The 20,579-nt window shown below is 41.8% G+C and overlaps 1 protein-coding gene across 1 annotated transcript in view; it reads right to left on the bottom strand.

Moving 5' to 3' along the window:
• LOC129119946 (tyrosine 3-monooxygenase-like) overlaps nucleotides 1-20,205 on the bottom strand; it is a 28,637-nt gene extending 8,432 nt beyond the window's left edge. The window contains exons 1-9 of the mRNA XM_054632191.2: nucleotides 20,008-20,205; nucleotides 18,950-19,124; nucleotides 16,957-17,045; nucleotides 14,824-14,891; nucleotides 13,559-13,609; nucleotides 9,823-9,968; nucleotides 4,176-4,311; nucleotides 3,485-3,554; nucleotides 1,753-1,809 (exon numbers count right to left, since the gene is read on the bottom strand). Of these exons, the coding sequence (XP_054488166.2) occupies nucleotides 1,753-1,809; nucleotides 3,485-3,554; nucleotides 4,176-4,311; nucleotides 9,823-9,968; nucleotides 13,559-13,609; nucleotides 14,824-14,891; nucleotides 16,957-17,045; nucleotides 18,950-19,124; nucleotides 20,008-20,205 (990 nt within the window). The remainder of the gene's footprint in view (nucleotides 1-1,752; nucleotides 1,810-3,484; nucleotides 3,555-4,175; nucleotides 4,312-9,822; nucleotides 9,969-13,558; nucleotides 13,610-14,823; nucleotides 14,892-16,956; nucleotides 17,046-18,949; nucleotides 19,125-20,007) is intronic.
• Nucleotides 20,206-20,579: the final 374 nt, after the last annotated feature.

Raw genomic sequence — 20,579 nt, 5'->3', positions numbered from 1 at the left:
GGTTTTTTTGACTGCAAAATGAGACATGGGAGGAGATCAAATTATCTTTAATGTTTCTTAAGATATCCTGTATTTGGATTTTGGATAGTGAGGTTCTTTCAATCTCTCACTGTTTTGAGAGTTAAAAAAATGCATTAGTGGTACTCTGGATGACAAGGACACTGGCACTTTCTCATTTCTGGTGCATGGATCCACCTCTTTAGAGAAGTCATGGGCTGAACAAAATAATGGCATTTCAAAACTTGTCTTACAAATGTTTTAGACCATAGCAACAATTCTGAGATTCTTTAAAGAAACTTCTAAGCTAGTTACCAAAATTCTCTTTATGAAGAACAGGGAATGACAGAGACTTTGAGAGATAATCTTAGAATTCATGTTAGACTTTAATGTCAGGATAATGAATACACTTCAGGTTCTCCTCTGTCTTCCCTTTTTAGAAAAGGAACTCAAACAGTAAGCCTAGATTAGGTATAGAAATATTAAACATTTGTCTATTGGGGTGTTAATCCAGAATAGGTTTACTGTTCAGAGTACTTGAATGGCACTTACAAAATTGTATTCTCACAGACCCTGAACTGCAGGGAGCCCTTTAAAAAGGTGCCCTTGTTCTACCTGGCCAAACCCTAGATGATGCTAGGAAACTTCCAGCCATGAGACCCTTTATCCTTCTGATCTTAACCCTATCTCTTGCCTAGGCTATTCAGTTCAGGATCAGGAGGAGGTGCATGCAGAGGAATGCTTTATAAACCACAGGCCTTAACCCAATCTCACCAAGTCCTGGGGAATGATGCAAATTCTCTGGGCCTTGGCATTTTTTAAGCCTAGCAAAGGCATGGATCTTAATCTCACTCTAGCCTCTCTAGACCCAGGTAGTGGAAGAGGAAATGTGAACTTTCACTGTCTCCTCAGCCCAGGACCTGGATGAAGTCACAAAGGATTCAGCACTTGTTGCAATCTTCAAAAGCAATGGTGGTTTTACTTAGTCCTAACCCAAGGATGGATATGTGCAGATGGATTTTAGGTGAGCCACAACCTCCTTCCTGAGTGGGTGAGAACTTCAGGAGTGACATTCTCCTCTCATTCTCTACCTGTACTAAATGAGTCTCACACAGCTTGGTGAGGGTAAGGCTCCTCTCCTCCTCTAAAAAAATCATCAAGACTGGTAAATGGGTGCCATTATCAGAAAAAAGATCACCTGGCCTCCAGACAACTTTCAGAACAAGTTAAGATGGCAGCAGTAAGGGGCTGTACAAATAGTTTTGGTGGTTGTAGGGAGCCTAGTGATTTAGAACTGAATGGCAGTACCTGCTCCTAAATTGCTTTTAAGTGCTCACCTATTTGGTGAGGTTAATGAATGTGGGGTGAACCAAAGTGGGATGGTTCTCTGCACTTTGTATAGGAGAAAATACAGGTATCACACTGAGGTATCTAATGTTTTAGGTGAACCTGGAATGTGAGTTGGGACCATCCTGTGTCTCAACTTGTAAAAACTTAGCTTAAGAAATATATTATTATAAAATCAAGAAGTGTAAACATTTCCTCAGGTGGAATCACACCATTCTGGGCTCCTCCAGAGGGATTCCAGTCCCTGCTCCAGCACCTTCCCAACCTGTGGAGGAGAGGAGACAATCCTGCTGATGCTCCCATTTCTGCAGCCAATCTGAGGCACAAAAAGCCTTCCCTGCACAGCAAGGGATATGCAGTGAATCGTTTGGGGTTTGCCTCTAATATTAAACTGCCATCTGTACTTACTGTGGCCAGTTTCTCAATCTCCTCTTCAGATGATCCAAGAGAAGCCAGTCCAATATCCTAAAGCAAGTAAGCAAGCAGACAGTGTTACACTGGTGTGATTATTCAGCCCAAGGGAGAGAAAGAGGGGAAGGGGGAGGGCCACATCATTTCTAGCATGAATAGCATGAACTATTCATTGTTTTTGTCACCCAAAATGACCTTCCATGGCTTCCAGGATGCCTACCTCTCCCTGGCCCCCAGCTACATACCACTGGGAGCCACATTAGATGAGTGATTAATCCTCAGTGTTCTCTGTGTAAAATTAACCATCTCTTGTCTTAATGCTGGACTATCTACACCAGGCAAAAATTTACAGGGAGGCATGAGAAGGAAGGACAGCAAAGGTGGGTTTTGTCTCTGCCATTACCTCTCTGTCCCTCACTCTTTCTGACAGCCCTTATGAGCAGGCCAGATCTGTGCAGGGATGATTCTGCTTACTTTCATCTGTGCTCCCTGTTAAATGTTATTCTCACAATAGGAAACTGTAGATGTCTCCTTTTTTTTGCTATGCCAGGAGCCATATCATGGAACAAACAAACAAAATAAGGGTATTTTCACCATTCATTGTCTCATATTGAATGGGGCAAAAAGAATTTTCATGGGGTGAATTTCAACTGTGAAAATACTTTGTGGGGACAAAAAAGTGAAATGTGAAAGTTCACTGAATGTGATCTGATGTTGTATAGTCTGTGTTACTGATAGGAAAACAAGAAAATTGAAAGATTTGAAATTGCTGTAGTCTTATTTTTAATGTGTCTGAAGTTCCAGTATTGAACTGAACTGAATAGGTTTCTTCCAGAATAAATTATAGATGATTAGGATGCTTAAGGTACTACTCTTTTCATTCTGTTAATAACCAATATTACCATCAAAATGGTAACTGGCATGTATTTAAGCTGGTACAACTGGAAACCACATCATATGAAGTGAACTGATTTTGTTTTAAAAATATTTCTTCAGGGACCTAGGTCATGTTGGGACCTACATCATGTTACCCCTCTGATCTTATCCCCAGTTCCCACACTGGCCACTGATCGATAAGCCTGGACAATGAGATGTCTTCTCCCCTCTGCTATGGTTTTGAGGAACACTCCAAGTTCTGAAGTCTTTAATTATGAGAGGTCATTGAGTTCAGTTGGGTCTGACACTGATTGTTCGTACTAAATAGCCCCTTGTTGTACAAAGAAGCTCTGTTTGCTTTTTGGAGCCTCCTCACCAGTGTGAGCAATGCTGTGAGAATCTGGTGAGCTGTAAAGGGAAAAACAACTCTGATGTTTTTCCAACATGGTGATGGACACAATTAAAGCCTCTTGCTAGACAAGAATGTACATCCAGAGACAGACCCAGCTTGGAGGCTCAGCTGTGTAGGTTCATGTGGTGCAGGACAGGAAGCCAGGGGAGCAGAGCTCAGCCTCCAGCCCCACAGAGACATCCAGACTGACACAGCCCTCCCACAGAGAAGCCCCACAAGCTCTGCCTGCCCTTCCTTTCACACTGTGTCTGTAGGGAGCAGTGCTACCACTCCCTTGGAGGAAGCATCTCCCAGTGGCTGCTAGCCCACCAGGCCTGGAGGTCATGGCTCAGGAGCAATCCACTCTTGGCACTGCAATGCATGGTGAGCTGCATGTATTTAGGGCACTCTGGCCTGCTATCCAGAGCAGCTGGTTAGAAGGTCAGCAGGAAATGTTCTTACCTGTGAGAACTGGGCAAACTCCTTGTCAGCCAGCATGGGAACATGACCCAACAACTCGTGGCAGCAGTCTCTGGAAAAGAAGTGACCCTCTTGCTTGTTAAAGGCTTCCTTTCCTGCCCTTCATGAACTGCCTGTGAAGGACTTTGGCCAGCAGGCCCCAAAGGGAGCTGGTGTGAGTGCTGCTCCACAGTGGCTGCCTCCACACCTGGCCTGGCTCGGCAAGGATCAGAGCATTCCCTCCTGCCACCTTGTCTATTGTCTCCCTGGGACGGCATGGGCACTAACCTTCTATGTCACAACATCTTTGGAAGGTCCCTGTTTTGTCCCTGCATACAACAAAAGCGTCTGTGTGAACTTGTAATTTCTCATGAAATGTAATTGCTGCTGTCTGGCCAGCGCTTACTGGGAGAGTTTCACAGCAGGAAATCAAACCCCAGCAGATGGTAACTGAAGGCAGGATGAAAAGATTAATCCAGATATTCTTTAGTCTTTTCCTTCCCCAGACAAACTTTACAAAAGAGACAGAGAACCACACCCTCTCATGCATGACTTCCCCTTCCAACTCTCCAGCTACCAGTTTCTCAAATTGTTTTATTCTGTAGACTACTGGATGGAACTCCAGAGCCAGTCCCAAGAGAATGATCCCCAACACACTCAGAAGGATGGAATTTTGTCAGGGCATCAAACTTACGGTTCTGGGGAATGCATAGGAGAGGAGAAATGCCTTGTGTACTGTGTGCACTGAAAGACACGAAATGCCAGGCTGGCAAGGAAGTCACGAGCAGACAGCTGTCCTGCAGCTGGCCTCAGCTGGAAACCTGTCCTCTCTGCAAAGGGAAGGGACACCAAATTCAGCTGTTTCTAGGGTTAACTACGCAGCAGGTTTACTTTAGCTAAGTAGTTTCAGGGATCCTTCCTGCTCTGTTGGAATAGTTCCCTCCACCAAGCATAGTGGGCACACCTTGGCTTATCATGATTGGTGTGCCCCTGTGCTGGTACAGGACCAGTTCCTGCAACATGGGATCACCTATCCATGCATCCTGTGGGCATTCACATAGCAGTGTCACGAGGTGTGGGAGCACTGCCCACCCCAGTGCACATTTTTGCACATAAACACACAATTCTCTACATTCAACACGACAGTGGTGGGTCTGAGGTCACGCATGGTCCTTAAAACCAAGCAGAGAACAGAACCTGAACCTGGTGTGTTGGAGCCCTGGATGCTGAGAATTTCAAGCTTTCTGTGCTGAAAGGCACAGATCCACGAGAGAACACTGAATTTCACCTGGAGAAGACTTCCAAAATTGATTAATAGCACTGGGATTACATGTGTGTAGCTGGTTAGAAGTGTGTAATATCACAGGGTGGAAAACTTAGAGTTTAGGGTTTTAGAATATAGAAATAAATATGAAGCAAGATGGAGGTTTTAGGATGGAGGCAAGTTGTTCTTCTTCACCTTCTTCTTCCTTCTTTTTCACAGATCCAGGTGATTTTCTCTAATTAGATGTAAGATGTCCGCATTGAGAGTTTTGTGTGATCATAATCAGGTTAGAAGCATAAATAATATAGATGTCAACTGTTTATTGGATAATTAGGACATAAATAGCCTTTAACAGACACCATTTTAGGGCACTTTCTTAACTTGTTAGGGAGAACTCACACCTCATGAGTTTGTAACAGATAAGGATAATAAACTTCGGATTGAGACTTCAAAAACAACATTTCCTGAGTATCATTTGCCCTGACCTTGGAACAAGAAACAGCCTGAAATTCCAACACTAGTATTCTTCCTTTTTTTTTTCCTTGTTTTTTTTTTTTACCATTATGTTTGTCCAGAAACCACTGCACAGCCTCCCAGTGATGTGATCATAGGTATTTTGCTTTGCACGTGTCCACAGACCAGGACACAGGAGGATGCAACACTTTTGCACTGTGACTTCAGCTTGTACATCCAGTGTTACCCCAGAGCACCCTGCATCACTGTGAAAGGACTGTGAGAGATAACCAAAAAAATAACCAGTCTGGTGGCCAATAGAACACACACTCTGCATGTCCATGGGAAACATGCTGGTGGTCTGCAAAGCTAAGAAAATTGAAAATCACCGCTTTCAAAGTGAGCCAATGATAATCTTTTTGAAGTCCTATATTCAAAATCTGTGTTTCATTCTCAGCTCCTGTAAATGACATCTCGTCTTCTTTAAAGCATAAAACTGTATTTTAAAAAAAATCAGAAATGACTTTATTCTCAATTCTTCTTCCATATTCTATTGTGTCATGAAGCCTATAACCTTTTTTTTTTTCCTTTTTAAAACAAACAAAAAAATCCCACCCAGAAACCAAGCCATTTATGAGATTTGTTTTGGTTTGTTTTTTCATGTTCCTTCCAGAATTTCTTGTCTTACTCTGTCAGGCTATTAGTACTTCTCCCATTACAAAACAAAACAAAGCAAAACACCCAGAGAAAGAAAAAAAGGAAAAAAAATTCAAAGAAGTGACAAAATATATGAAGAAATAGAGGAATGAGAGGACAGCAAGAAGTGCTTTTTCCTGACACTGTGATAGACTAGGTGGTGGGCATTTGCCACAGATATCTTCTATTGCTCCACTCAATTCAAAGGTAATTAGTACAGAACTGCCTCAAAAATGAACAATTTAAACAACTGCAAACCTGTGGAGATTATGTATGTACCTTTGTCTATTTGCTGGTCCAATCCAGAGAAATGTGAAAATTTCAGAATCTGGTAATCTTTGGGCTGAATTCTGAGTGAAAATTACATTAGCTGAAAAATATATTCTATGAAAACCAATACCTTAGTAACTCAATTTTGGAAAGACTATGAAAGAGTCTAGGGAAATTTATATAGCTTTAGCATCCATGTTGGAGGACAAGGAGGGAAAATGAAAATTACAGCTTGTGTTCCCTGAGATGTCCTTTTAAACAGAGGCCAGTGAATCAGACAGTCTGCTGATGGAACAGACTTGGCCAGTTGCCTTGAAAAGCCCTAGGAAAAAGTTATCTGCTGAAGGTAATATCTGCAAAACCTGAACTCCTGGTTCATGACTGCACAATAAAACCAGCAATCAGTAGAGAACTGGGGCTGTGGCTGGTTGGACCTGCTGCCCAAAGATCTGGGAAATCAAAGTGCATTGCAGAGAAGGTCTCGAGCAGTTGACCTAAAGTGATCTGCAAGGCTTAATTCTTGGCCCAAAAACTGGTGTATACAGGCAGCCTGTGCATTGTAGTGTGAGCTTGCTTGAGTTCACTGGCTGTAATTTCTTCCAGCTGTGGAGCACAATGACTGCCTAAATCCAAACATCTTTCCTAGAAAGAAAGATGTGCCTAGGTTCATCCAGTTAACCCTTTAGAAAAACACTCGCCCTGTGTAAGTGATCACACTGTTAACTACTTAATTCCCTCTCAGTAACTGTGAAATATTTATGAAGTACAGTTGCCAGCCTCACTAATAGGTAATAACAGACAGATCTCATGCCAAATCAAAAGGAATTGGTTTCCTATGTTCACAGATGCTGCTAAGTTAAAGAGAAGATGGAAGTTTATCTGGCTGTGTGGGCTGGTTTTAACATTACCACTTTCTTTCTGGGTTATCCCCCCCTCTCTCTCTCTCTCTCTGCCTCCTATGGTTTATTATTTTTAAAGCTGTACAAGGGGAGGTTCAGAATGGGCATTCAGAAGCATTTCTTTTCTGAGAGGATGGTCAAACACTGGAATAGGCTCCCTAGAGAACTGGTCAATGCCCCAAGCCTGACAGCATTTAAGAGGAGTTTGGTCAATGCCCTTAACAACATGCTTTAACTTTTGGTCAGATTTTAGACCTTGCAGATGCTTCTGACTCAGACTGAGTTTGGGACTTGCAATAATGTCAATCTTCATGCTATTTCAGAAAGTATTCTGCATAGTGAAATGACCTTGTCAGAGGAAAGACAGCCAAGGTGTCCATTCAAAGCCTCACATAACGGGACTAAAATAATTTCCTCCCTCTTAATTGTGTCTAGCTGTTAAGACAGCTCTTCTGAAAAAGAATTGTTTCATTCATGCATAACCTGTAGGCTAAAGTAATCCAATTTTAATCTACAGTTTAATGAGGGTAGGACCAGTGGTCTCAATAACTATGAACAGTTCTACATTTTCCTTAGCTGTCCATTTCAGAATGGAATAAAATGCCTCTGGAATGCTTGATACTCATTCCCAAGTAGTTCATAGAATTAGCTTATAGTAGACACCTTATGTTTATAGTAAATGAGTTGAAACTCACTGAGAACATATTTCCAAACGTTACTGGCAGGTTTTTCAGAGCTGCTGTTTAGTTTGTTTTGTTTTGTTCATGACACAGAGAATATTTAGAACCAGAGCCTGTAAAGGAAGTGAGCAGACTCCAGGCAATCAAATCCTGTCAACATGAGCAATGCAAATAGGGTTATTGCAGTATAGTCTCACACTATCCTAAATTCTCCCACTTTGAAATCACCTGATACACTTGAAGGATATGAATATCTGTGATAATCAAGTCAGAATCACAATTCCTGGAGCTCCCTGCTGTCAGCTATTGTGTAAGTTAAATGAGATCAACAACTTCAAGAGAAAAAATATTTATCAGCCCAGTTATTATAAGAGTGAAGTAAGATGGGTACTTGAATAGGAGTGAGAATACACGAGAAAATACATAATGCCTACACAGAAAAATTCCTACAGCTGAGTGCAATCTGTTTATGGAAGATGCTTTCCACATGGCAACCCCCTCTTCCCTCACACTAAATGTGCAGTTAAAAACTTGTCATCAAACAGCTTAATCTTCATGAGAAATGCCAAAGTCTTAGAAAACTCTTCAGACACAGAAAGCTTATTCAAGCTAACTGATATCCCCTACTCTTATATGGAAGGTCACTTGATTTCCTGAGTATTGTACTTAAGTGCAATTTATTTAAAGTTAAGACATATTTTTATTGTGTATTTCATCATGATGATAAACTGTCCTCTCTCTGTCACATCTTTTCACTGAGGAGGAGGCTTTTAAGACCTTTAGTAATTCTTGATAATCAGGTGGTTCACACAAAGCACCTGGCCTTGGTAATCCATGCAGCCTGTGGCCTCACAATGCAGGCCCCCTTGCTCTCCTGCTCCTTGCTAGGCAGCCCCTAGCTAACAGGTCAGCCTGGCAAACTTGAGTATCCTTTTTCTAAGGTGACCTCTTCATGCCTTTGAGGGCCAGCACCACAGCCTTTGTGCTCTCCTGTCAGCCACCAAAAAGTTTGGTGTGACAAGTGGTGCTACAGAGACAGAAGGAAGCAGAGTTGTTCCAAGGCAGCTGCTGATGGACCAGCAGGATCTCCTGGAAATCATCTTCTCTAGCACACATCCCCATCCTGCCTGCTGGATCAGGAAAAAAGCGTACTTGAGAGGTAGGTACCTGTGCTTGTGTTTGGGTCTTACTATCAGCATGGCTGTAGGAGCATAAAACAGAGCCAAACCCACAAAAAGGCAGTGTGGAAGTCATACTTATCACCAGACAGGAGTCTATGTACAAATCACAAACGGGATGGGACTGCTGAGGAACGTGCCTTGAGCTGTTTTATATTCCAGCATCAGTCTCATTACATGGTTATGACAATGGGAAGATGCCAGCAGCTCACATCCCAGGCAGCAGATCAAGAACTTAATGTTACAACTCGCTTTATAAGTTTTTTGACCAATCTCACAAAGCAAAAGCACATTGACAGTAGTTCTATCCACCTACCATAAGTACATGTACCTTTGGTTAAAACAATGCTTGCTTATTTTGGATAAAATACCTGCTTGTAAGCCTTAAAACACAATGCACAGAGCTCCATTATTAAGCTTCAAACTTCCTAATATCTTGCTAGATAAACTTTTCTGTAGCTTAGGGAATTATTCTAGACAAGCATTAATACACAGACCATTGTTCTATTTGTCATTGTTTTTTTACTTTTTAAATAATTTATCTGCTGACCTATCTCATGGCTGCTGCTTAGCTCTAATCACAGCTCTGCTGTCTCTGAGGCCTGCCTTTTGCAGCTTTCCCCAAACCCTCTGACTTTGTGGATTCCCACAGTACTGAGCAGTGTCTGCTGTGACTGCAGTGCTGCTAGTACAGGGATTAGCTGGGTAGTGCCACCCCAGCTGCTGCCACTCACAGAACACACACAAACTTCCAGCTGGGTTTCATTCCGTGTGCCTGGAATGAGTGCCCTGTGCTAGAGCTCATCAGCTCTGCTCACCAGCTTGTCTCCTAGGAAATGGTTTGTGCTGCACAAATACATGCAGGGAACCCTAGAATAAACCATGGTTTATAATGACTGACCTTTTAAAAACCTAGAGACATCCTGAAGCTGAGGGATGTTATCCTCTCTGTAGCCACAGTGCTTCTCCAGCTGCTGGAAGGCATCCAGGTACTGGGTACAGGCATGAGTAGGGTAAAGGCTCCTCAGGTTCCTGTAGACTTCTCTCCTGAAAATCAAAACTGGACAGAGTGAGGCACCTCAATAGAGCAGTACTTACCTGTGCTTTACATCCACAGGCCCACTGAGAGATGTAAAGCCCCAGCAGGGAGGTCCTGGTCTAAAAATCTGAGCTTGGGATACGTGGTGCTTGGAAGCTGGTCCTGGCTGGATGTAGCAAACCATAAGAGCTTTTTGTTTCACTTTTCCTTCAGAAGGTGTCCTTTAATATTACAGAATTCTAATTCAGATACAGAGGTGTTTCTTGATTGGGCACCTTCTTGCTGAGGGTGTTGGAGGCACCAGGGAAATCCCAGGAAGAGAGCTGAATCTGGGATACCCTGTTGCTCAGTTTAGGAAAGGAATGAATCAGGTATTCCCCTCCTTTCTGTGTCTGGGTACAACTTGACATGCTGGTCCCTCTTCCACCCTGAAGCCTAGCCTAGATTTGCCTCTTAAAAGCCTCTAGGAAAAGCACCTTTTCTGATACTGAAGGGTAATATCTGCACAGGTGAAGAGGTTTATATTTTTGCAGTTCCAAATGCCTGGCATGGGCTATGTATTTGAAAGATATGCCAGCTTCTTGAAGCATTTATCCCACTATATAAAAAGAGACCAGCTGAAAATAATATATGTAACCTGATTTAGGCACAGGCTTTAAGCTTCTCACCAACTTGATGGTACTTGGATTTAGAGTTGTGGTTTGGAATATATTTAACTGTTGCAAAATAAGCAAGTAGTAATAGGATGGCAAAGAACCTTATAGAAATGGTTATTTTTGTTCAGACATGGCCCTAGGGTGTCAACAACTTTATAAACATTGTTTTATGAAAATTGAGATCATTCTTGGAAATGCTGGGTACAGGAAATGACCTTTCATTGGTTTTGTAATTTTTTTTAAACCATTATTATTATTATTATGATTATTCTCCTTTTTGTGATGCTGTTGTTGCTATGGAGGTGATAGCCAGTCCCTAGTAATGGCTCTTTATTTGTACAAACGTCTTACACAGTGTGGGAGTAATAATGAACCAGAATGAAGTGGGGGAGGAAAACCTTAGGAGGAAAAAAAGTTAAAAGAACAGAGGGAAACAGTGGCTGCTGTCACTATTGCAAAAGCCACAGGAGACTGGGCCATTTCCATGGAGGAATTAGGAAAAAATGAGGAGGACTGGAGTTCAAGTGTTGCCCTGGCTTATTTCCTCATGGAATACTCCTGACTTCAGTGGGGTTGTGTGGGATTTGAGCGAGCGCAGGGTTCATGCCCAGACTGCAGTCTAGAGAGAGCAGCCTTGTTTACACTTGTGCACATATGGTCTCTTTTATCAAAGTGTCATTCTGCTCTGCGTCCAAACATTGGCTACCACAGAAATGCAGGCAGTCCCAGGGACCAGTGATGAATTACCCAAAGCTCAGTGCTCCTCCAAGACAATAATCCAAGTAAACTCTCCAAAGTCAAGAGAGGAGCAGGTATGAAAGATCTGCTGGAAGCAAACTTTATGAAACGCTCTAGAAGGGAGCATCCTAACAAAAGATGGAACCAGATGCTTGAAAGACTTTAAAGATAATAGCCTAATTTTGCATAAATTTCCTTATTTTTCAGGGAAAAAAAAAATAAAAAGTGGCACTATTCAGCTTCATTATGAACATGTGACAGGTGCATCCCCATCATTTCCTCCTGAATTCTCCATTTTTCTTACACAGCTTTTACCCATATGGCATCTGTGACTGCTTAGTTCCAGGGCCTTCCAAGAAGTTGCTTTGAAAACAAAAGCCCAGATCATCTGTACCCTCTGTTTTCTGACAGTTGTATTTCTTCGCCGCCTTGGTTTTCATTTTTATAACCCCGTTGCTACAAACTGAAGGCATCCAGCAACTCCTCAGAGTGACACCAAGGGAATTTAGTTTGCACTAAGAATTTCCCCTGCAATTGCACAGCTCAGTTAAGCTGTGCTGTGATGCAGCTGACCTCAGGGCACAGCCTCGGGGGGCTGTGATAACAGTTGGGAAGGCTAATTTTGGAAACAGCTTTACGTAACAAGACAACCTGGGTTGCTGTTGAAGGAAATGGGCAGATACTCCTTTAAAAGTCTATTCTGTTGCCACAATGGGTCTAATTCGAGGTGGAGAAGAGCTGGAATGACTGACGAAGGTTGGCAATAAATGAGAAAAACAGGAAAGAACACAAAATTAAATTTTCTTAAATACGACATTCCCACACGCCATCCCATGCCAAGATTGTTGGCTGGTGGTAGTAATCATGAGCATGACACTGACCATCAATCTTTGACTATTGAAAGATGCTATAAAAACCTACTTGAGCTGAATAAAAGCAGGTCCTCCTGGATGAGCTGGATGTAAGGTTTTTATGTGGTTGTGGCTTTCTGTGGCAAAGTAGATTTTACTCAAAATAAAGTATTGGAAGAGGTGGGATGCCAGAGAGGTTCTGGCATGAGACATCTAGTTCTATGGATTTAAGTCCTGGCATTGGAATAAACTTTGCATGTGATTTAGGGCAAATTACGCAGGTTCTAGGGTTTTCAGTTGCACGCTTAGAAAATGTGGTCCTCATTCCTCCTTTCCCCCACCTTTTTAGGCCTTCTTTCCATTTAAATTTCTGAACAAAGACTCTCTCTTATGTGCACATGTGGCACCTTGCACAGTCCCAGGACTCAGCTCTTACTTGAGACTTTTGGACAATTAATGCTTTGTAGTATCACACAAATGTGGAATTACTGCTGCTTACTGATAAATCTTAAAGTTAGTGGCAAAAAAGTGGAAACAAGGGGATTTGAAATAAGAGCTCTCTTCCCTTTCAAATTTGCCACGTATTTCACATAATGTTTAAAAAAAAAGCTTTGAATTGAATTAATTTTGTTTAATTCATTGGTTGTGGGGTTTGTTATTGTTGTTGGTTTGGTTTGTTTTTTTTTTTTTGGAGTGGCACACCTTCAGGAGCAATAAAATCCCAGTGAAGAAGTACTGCACCCTTGTAATAGTAACTTTCTATAATTTCATATGATATTTATATGTTAGCGAAGGCCCTTTTACAGTGTAAATAATGTGTATTAGGAAGGTATTTCAAAATTTCCTCTCCCTTCAGTTTGGATAATGATACATATTCATGTTAAAAGCGAGGAATACTTGAAGGAGAGCAAGCAAGGCTCCTCTGTCCTGTGAATAATGAATTAGCCATGTCCTCTGAGTGAATCTCTGTCCTGTGAGTGGGCATTTTCTCCTGATAAAAAGTTTGAAAATGTGATATTTCTGCCAGCACCATAGCTATAGTGAAGTAGAGCTCTGTCAGAAGAAGTTATTTTATAGGGTCCAGATGTTTTCTGGCTTCTGAAATCCTGCTGGGATCTGCAGGCAGGGAGACAGTCAGGAAAATGCCTTTTGCTCTAGAAAGTGAATAGTTAAGACCAGCCCTGAGAATGGCTTTCTGCAAAACAAATGACCAAAAGATGACATTTAACCAAAGAGTAAAATGTGGGGTGGATGAACAACATTTTAAGAAGGTTTTATCTGTGTCACATTGCCAGTCTTTCCTGGGGCTGCTGTGGAATGGCCCAGCAGTTGGAGCACAAGCACCAAACTCACCAAGTTTCTGTTTCCTGTGCTGTGTACTCAATGTGAGGTAAAGGGTCTCCTCTGTAAGGAAAAGAAGAAATATGACACATGTCTTAAGATTTTAAATTCAGTCCCCAAGCTTTTTTTTTTTTTGCCTGCACCATGAATTTTTGCCATAATGGAAATAGAAAAATAGTAAATAATGAACCATCTATTTGTCTTGGTCAGCTCTAATGTGGGTGTTCTCTCTTCTGTTGCAATGTGGGGAGGAAACAGAGGGATGTGTGAGAAAGGGAGCTGTGTTCTTGTTCACAGACAGAATTAGAGACCTCCAGGCTTGCCATCACTACTGCTGAAGGCAGTCTAGCAAGGAAAACACACTTTGTGCCTGGAAGGGCCCTCCCTGGAGGATGTGATCAGCTCAGCACCATCACAGAGGAGCTTTCAGAAGCCCATGGGCAGAGAGCTAACCCACTGTGTGGTTAGCACTGGTTCTCTGATGGGTGGTCTTTTCTCCTCTTCCTCACTGCTGCTTCTTCTGTAGCTCTGAGTCAGCTCAGTTCAGCTTTTGGGCTGCTCTGAGCTGTGCTGGCTCTGATATTGGATGGAAGAGAGAAAACTGTATTCAGAAGTCTCAGAAGACTTCACCAGTTCTTGGACACCATGAGGCTGATAATCCACAGCTGGTTGTACCTATACCTTTGATTAACCCTATCAGAAAGCAGTGTAGCTCTGGTGAAGCTCCACACATAAAGGTAGAAACATTTTCCATCACTTACATGACAACTGAGAGCTTTTCATGTTTTTAGGTAGTTAGTGTGCATGGACAGAGACATTTAAAAAAGCAAATATCAAGAATAGTAAATCACTTTCCACCATCAAAAATATGTTTGTAAATATCATTCCTCAAACTTCTTTGAAAAGCATCAGCCTCAGCTCAGGACCAAGTCCTAAAAGGAACTTGAAAATTGAAATAAAGTGTCATATTGCAATCATTTCTGCTAAAACAAAATCCAGCACTGGATTGGGATAGGTGAATGCAATCTTAAGATTTTTGTCTTAAAATGTATTTGCTGTGTTACCACAAAAGACTATTTCATATGAACTATGAATAGTATATAATAAAAGCCTATTTCATATGAAAAGCTTTCAGTGAAAGCTTTTGTGGCTGAATTTTGCTGTCTCAAAAGTGGCCCCACTGATCCATGGACAAAGTATGACATCTCTGACATGTTTTGGACATGCAGTCTGACAGTGTGGGCCATTGCACTTTCCCTCAGCAGCTTTGTACTTACACTCTGTAATTAAAGGCCAGGTCAGCAAAGAATGCCCTCCGTTTGTTATACTCCAGGTCTGAGTATCCCTGGGATAGAAAATAATCAGAAAAAAAAGTTTTACATCGTGAGAGATCTGTGGGCACAAGTAGAAATCATCAGAACCACCACTGGGTCTGTGGGAAGTGCAGGCTCCCCACCCAATTCTCACTAAATAAATTCTCATTTATTACTATGTTGTGATAAAGACAGACTCATGGGTATCTGTTTAAAGGGGAAGTTTACCTACTGAATACCAGCATTTTCTTTCTGCTCCTTCTGTGTTTACTAGAATTAAAACTTCAAGCCAGATATTGAATATGCAGGCAGACATGGAAGTCTTTGCCAGATATTGAATATGCAGGCAGACATGGAATCACATTCCTTTTAATTTTACATCATTCATACTAGGAATTAAAACTTACATCTGTGACTGTGCGCTAATAAAACTCATAAAACAGCGTTGATCAGCATCACTGTACAAATATTTATTATTCTAAAATATTCAGCATTTACTGGAACCACTTTGTGTACTGCAAGCCAAATTTGTCCCTTAGGTTTATTCACATAATTTTTAGTGCAGCAATAATACCAGCAACCCTGCAGTAAATGAGTGTTGTATGCATGAATCTGTGGAAAGGGCTGGATCCTGAGAGCATGTTTATTTTGTTGTGGATAATATGTTCATTCAGGTGCTTCTCAGTGGCTGTAACAAGTCCATGCAAAACACAGGAGAAGCTGTTGGGCCAGACTCACACAGGTGCTGTGACATCCCAGCTTTGTCCCTGTACCCACCCTCTGGGCAGCCAGTGCCAGGGTAGCCCAGAAATTGGTGTCACAGGGATGTCAGTTTGATTTTTTTGGCCAATAAGGAGCAAACTGAAGGTGTGGAGAGAAACAACCCAAACTGTCTATTTGGTAGGAAATGTATATGCAAAATCTTTGCTGAGCTCCCTGTACATCAGCTTCTTTTGTGCTTTCCTCCAGCCTCTCCATTTCTGAGCCCTGGTAAATCAGCCCACACTATGCTCTCTCCTGCCACAGACAAGTGATGTTCAGTGCTTGTTTTCAGCTTGTTAGGTATTTCTAAATTGCTACTACATTCTGCAATTTAGATTTATCCCCACTCAATACTTCAGTAACTCAGCACCACTGCTGCTTTCTCTCAACCTCTTCAGTGCTCACACCTTCTATTTGGCAAAGCATGAGGGGAGCCTAGTCCACTTCAAAGAATTCCCTATGTGTGTTCATTTATCTAATGAGAAACAGCCTAAGAGTTAGCTCAGGAAAATTACACTTGGACTGTTTGTACCAGAAAGACATAAAAAAAAATGAAAGATGTCCTGGGTAAGGAGGACATGAAGCTCTCCTAGAGCATTGTAGTTGAATAAGTGATTCTCAAAAATAGAAGGTAGACTTATAGACTTGGAAAGGTCCATTTCATATTACACAGGACTGTACATAGCTCACAACAAAACCTGGTGTAGGTTAATGAAAGGGACTAAATAGAATTCACACATGTAGGGAAGGGAATGACAAAAACTTCCTTGTAGATTCTGTTGACACACATCTACATCTTCTCTACATTTCTCAGTGCAAAGTATCTCTTCTTCTTGTGCTTTCCATGGATTGCTTCCATGTGATGCTTGACAGAATAAAATGCTTCTGTGACCTGACTTGTCAAGTGACAAATGACCTTTTGGGGTCCCTTTTGTGTCTGTACCTAACTCACATCTCATCTGCACTAAAGCTGGGAAACTTTGATGAGAAGCAAGTGTTAGATTGTTTGTTTTGTTTGTTCCCAGTACTTTGCCTCACTATCATCACTAGAGCAGGACTCTACAGTGCATTTTTCTTTCTCTCTCCTAGAGTTTGTGCTTAGGGTGTGGCTAAGAGGGCACACATAAAGATGCTACAGTAAAACCCTTTTTGTGGCCCATTCCTGCAGGGACACATGCAGCCCCTAATCCCACTGAAGATGAGCTTTTATCTGCCCCTGTGGTTTTTTTTCTTGTCTTTCATGAGTATTTCTTTACTCCTGAAGTTTCCCTTACAACAATCTCCCTACAGAGATTTTCTCTTTTAAAGATGAAATTACAGTAATATTAAACTTACAGGATGACCATGATCCAAGCTGGGGTCATATTTAGTGATCAGATGGTGACACCTGTCCAGATCTTGGATTTTTCTGGGGAACCAGGGCACTGGAGAGAGAGCAGAAAGAGTTAAGTGAGAGAGAATCAAATAAATTTTAGAGGAAAAATAAGAACTGTGCTGAAGATTACAAGTTTTCTTTTCATCAATATCTAAGAATTTTCATATCTATACGTTACCATAATTGTCATACATTTAGTAGTTGACTTGCTTCCTGACCAAACTGGCAGATTGAATGAAAAATTATCTGAAATTAACTTGCTGTGATAATCTCTCAATTTTAATTAGTAGAAACAATTTTTTAAAGGCAAAAGTATTTTTTAGATCAAATGTGTTTTTTGTTTGACGTAGGACAACAGATTTATTTCTAAATTCTGGATTTAAGAATATATATTGATCTTGTCTAAAAAGCAGTCTTACATTTTCATACCTTTAAAAGTTAGACAATATTTTAGAAAGAAAACATGATATTTATAAAATTTCTAGAAACCAAAGAGGTGAAGAAGAATTTTTAAGTTTTTTTTCCTTCTGGCTCATTATTTTTTCCAGCAACATTAATCTTTAGCTATATTTCCAAACAGCTTCCTTCTCATGAAGTGGGAAGGTTTTCCAGTGACTAAAATGAAAATAAAATGTGATAATTTTATTTTAAATGCCTGCATTTATGAGAAATTAATTAAAAATTAATTCCTGGAAAACCACAAAATTGATATTGCTTTCTGAGGTCAGACTGATGCTGTAATCAGACTTTCTGTGTTACAATTCAGAAAGGTCCATTTGGGGTCACCTTCATCTCATACTGCACAAGACATCAAAATCTCTCTATTGAATGGTAAATTTAACTTTTGCTGTATTATCTTAGATCCAATCACATCCAGTTTAGAGAAGTACAAATCTAAAAATACCCAGGGCTGTTGGGGAAATTATGTCATTTTCATGCATTATGATGAATTCTGTGATAAGTAGGAAAAAATACCAGTCTGACAGATGCCCTATGTGCACCTCAGAACTTTTTTCTGAGCCTCTGTCTCTGGCTGTACCAGTGGTTCTGCAAGCAAGGCACCTTTCCTGCCATCTATTGCCATGTCCCCTCCAAACCTGTACCTGACCACAGCTGCCCCAGTGTGCCCCCATACACATCTTGCCTACAGAAAAAAACATAAACACACCCTCTTTTAACAGTTTTTATTGTAGTTCTAAGTCCTGGCACATCTGAAACCTCTCAAATCTCAAGGAAATCCTAAAGAAATTCTTCTCCAGCTCCAAAACCCTCTTTGGCTTTGCAGTTTCCCTGATAACAGTGATGCCCTTTCCATCCGCCCACGGATTCTGAGAGCAGCTTGATGAGGGCTGCCTCTCATGTTAGCCTGAAAGAAAATTTCAAACAACAGCCAAAAGTGCCCAAACAGGACTGTGGAAGTTAAAAGTGCTCTGGTAATATCTGTCTGGCCTTGTCAAGAGAGGGGAACCCCATTCTGGCAATTCTGTACTCAGAGAGCTCAGTCTTGAGCTGGACCCTCAGCCTTCTCATCTGTCATCCTCAGGATTGTACCAAAGGTCTCTAAGAGCTGTATTCACCCACTCCTGCCTGCAAACAGGAAAAATACCCCTCTGCCTCTGTGTTTGTCTTGAAGCAATCAGTTCTCTGCACAGCTTTCAGCACAAAATCTTCCTGTCATTGAGGAGTTTCTAGTTTCTCCTCAGCTTTTTGTTCTGCTGTTCTATCCTTCCCATCTCCCTCTTTGCTGGAACATTTCTCACCTCAGTTCCACTGGCTATGATGAAGTGCCTCCCTTTCTGCACCAATGGCAATGGAAAGCAGCCATGCAGAGACAAATAATGAATGCACACTCACTGGCTTTCCAGACAAATTGAATTACTATTATGAAGCTGAAGCTAAAACTAAAAAAGTTACTCCAAAAGAACTGCACTAAGAGATGCATACATTTCTTACCTTTGTCTTCTCTGCTGGTTTTCACATCCTTTGCTACTCTCTTTAAGGAGGTGACAAGGATACCAACATCAGCACTGTGAACTTCACACTCAACAAAAATGTCAAGATCATCCACAGAGTTCTTGGGCTTTTTGGCTCGACGGGTTTCCAAGTGATAGATTTGAGTTTCAAACATCTGCAAGAGCCAAGTGTTCATATGATGAAGCTTCTCCAAAGACTGAAAATCCAGGTAAGTCTAGATACATTTCTACAATGTCTTTAAAAGGTGACTAAAAGAGGTATTAACTAGAAGTACATGTTAAGCAATGAAGTCCAATAACATCTGGTTTACAAAGAGCTAAAATACAGACAGAGCTAAAGATTAAACACTATAGCATTGGGGAGAGAGAGAAAGAAGGAGATGAAAGATGAGATACTGTTGACTGTAGAATTTCATCTGTGCAGAAATAGGAAATTAATGGCTGGGTAACTTAAAACCCTGCCAGAATGAAAGCAGATACTATTGATGTATAATAGCACCATAATCATTAAATAATGGTGAGAAATAAGTAACAAGCACAATCGTTTTCTTTAGAGTTATTCATTTTCCCAGATAAGAGTGAGCACCTGGTAGGGGTACTTCAAGTGTCCAGACTACATAATGCCTGTGTGGTTCACAGCTCTTATAGTCTTTGTATCTCCTGCCAAATATGCAGAGAAAATTCACTGGCTTCTAACATCCCCACAGTCTGAGTGCTTGAAATGCTGGCCACCACAACTGCTAGAAAGAAACAACTGATTGGTATCTGCTCTAAACAGCCTTTGCATGAAATGGTGATTCTTCTGAAAGACTGTGCCCAGATGCCAGAGCCCTCTCCCCCTTCACCATGAGACCAGCCCACCTCTCTGAGCGGCTGGAGCAAAACCAGGACAGGGGAAAGGGGAAAGGGGGAAGGCAGCATGAGGTGTAAGGCAGGCAGGGAGCAGGAGAAGGGTCAGAGGGGGAGAGATGTGAGACATGAAGGCAGGAGAGACAGAAGAGAGGGCTCAGCAAAGGAAGGAGATATTGAGGTCTGTACCTCAAAGACTTTGGCTGCCTTAGAGAGCTCAGTCTTCCTCACATTGTAGAGCGTGAGGGTCAGGATGAGAGATGCTCTGTCATCCTCCCTGTTGGAGTCCAGGCTGCCTTGGCTGTTCAGTGACTGTATGCCACACATCTCCTTCTCCTTGTTGGCCTCTTCTTTTGGGCCTGACATCCCCACCAAATCAGTCTTCATCGGGAGATAGGGGAGTGGATTGCAACAGCCAGATATTGAGTGGAAACTGCCTGAGGGTGTGGGAGCAATGGCCAGGGGAATTGGTGGGACTGGAGAAGCAGTGTGTCTGTGTGTGGTGAGCTCAGAGCTGCCAGGAGCAGGGACACAGGCTGGCTGCTGTGTGTAGGGTGTAGGGACATTTATGTTGGCCGTGCCAGACACATCAAGGGAAGCTGCCTGCATAGGACGTGCGCAAGAGCCAAGATGGCCCTCCTCCCTGGGGAACTTCAAAGTGCAGTCCTCCTGCTCTGTTTGAAGGTGTCTGCAAGCTGTTCAGCCCTGGATAGGGGTTTCTGTGTGGAGAGGCAATCAGTTAGCCTGAGGTCCATTTACAT

The sequence above is a fragment of the Agelaius phoeniceus genome, chromosome 5 (genome assembly GCF_051311805.1).
Source record: "Agelaius phoeniceus isolate bAgePho1 chromosome 5, bAgePho1.hap1, whole genome shotgun sequence".
Classification (NCBI taxonomy): domain Eukaryota; kingdom Metazoa; phylum Chordata; class Aves; order Passeriformes; family Icteridae; genus Agelaius; species Agelaius phoeniceus.
Note: the sequence above shows the minus strand (reverse complement) of the source record. Positions and strands in the feature narration are given on the sequence as shown.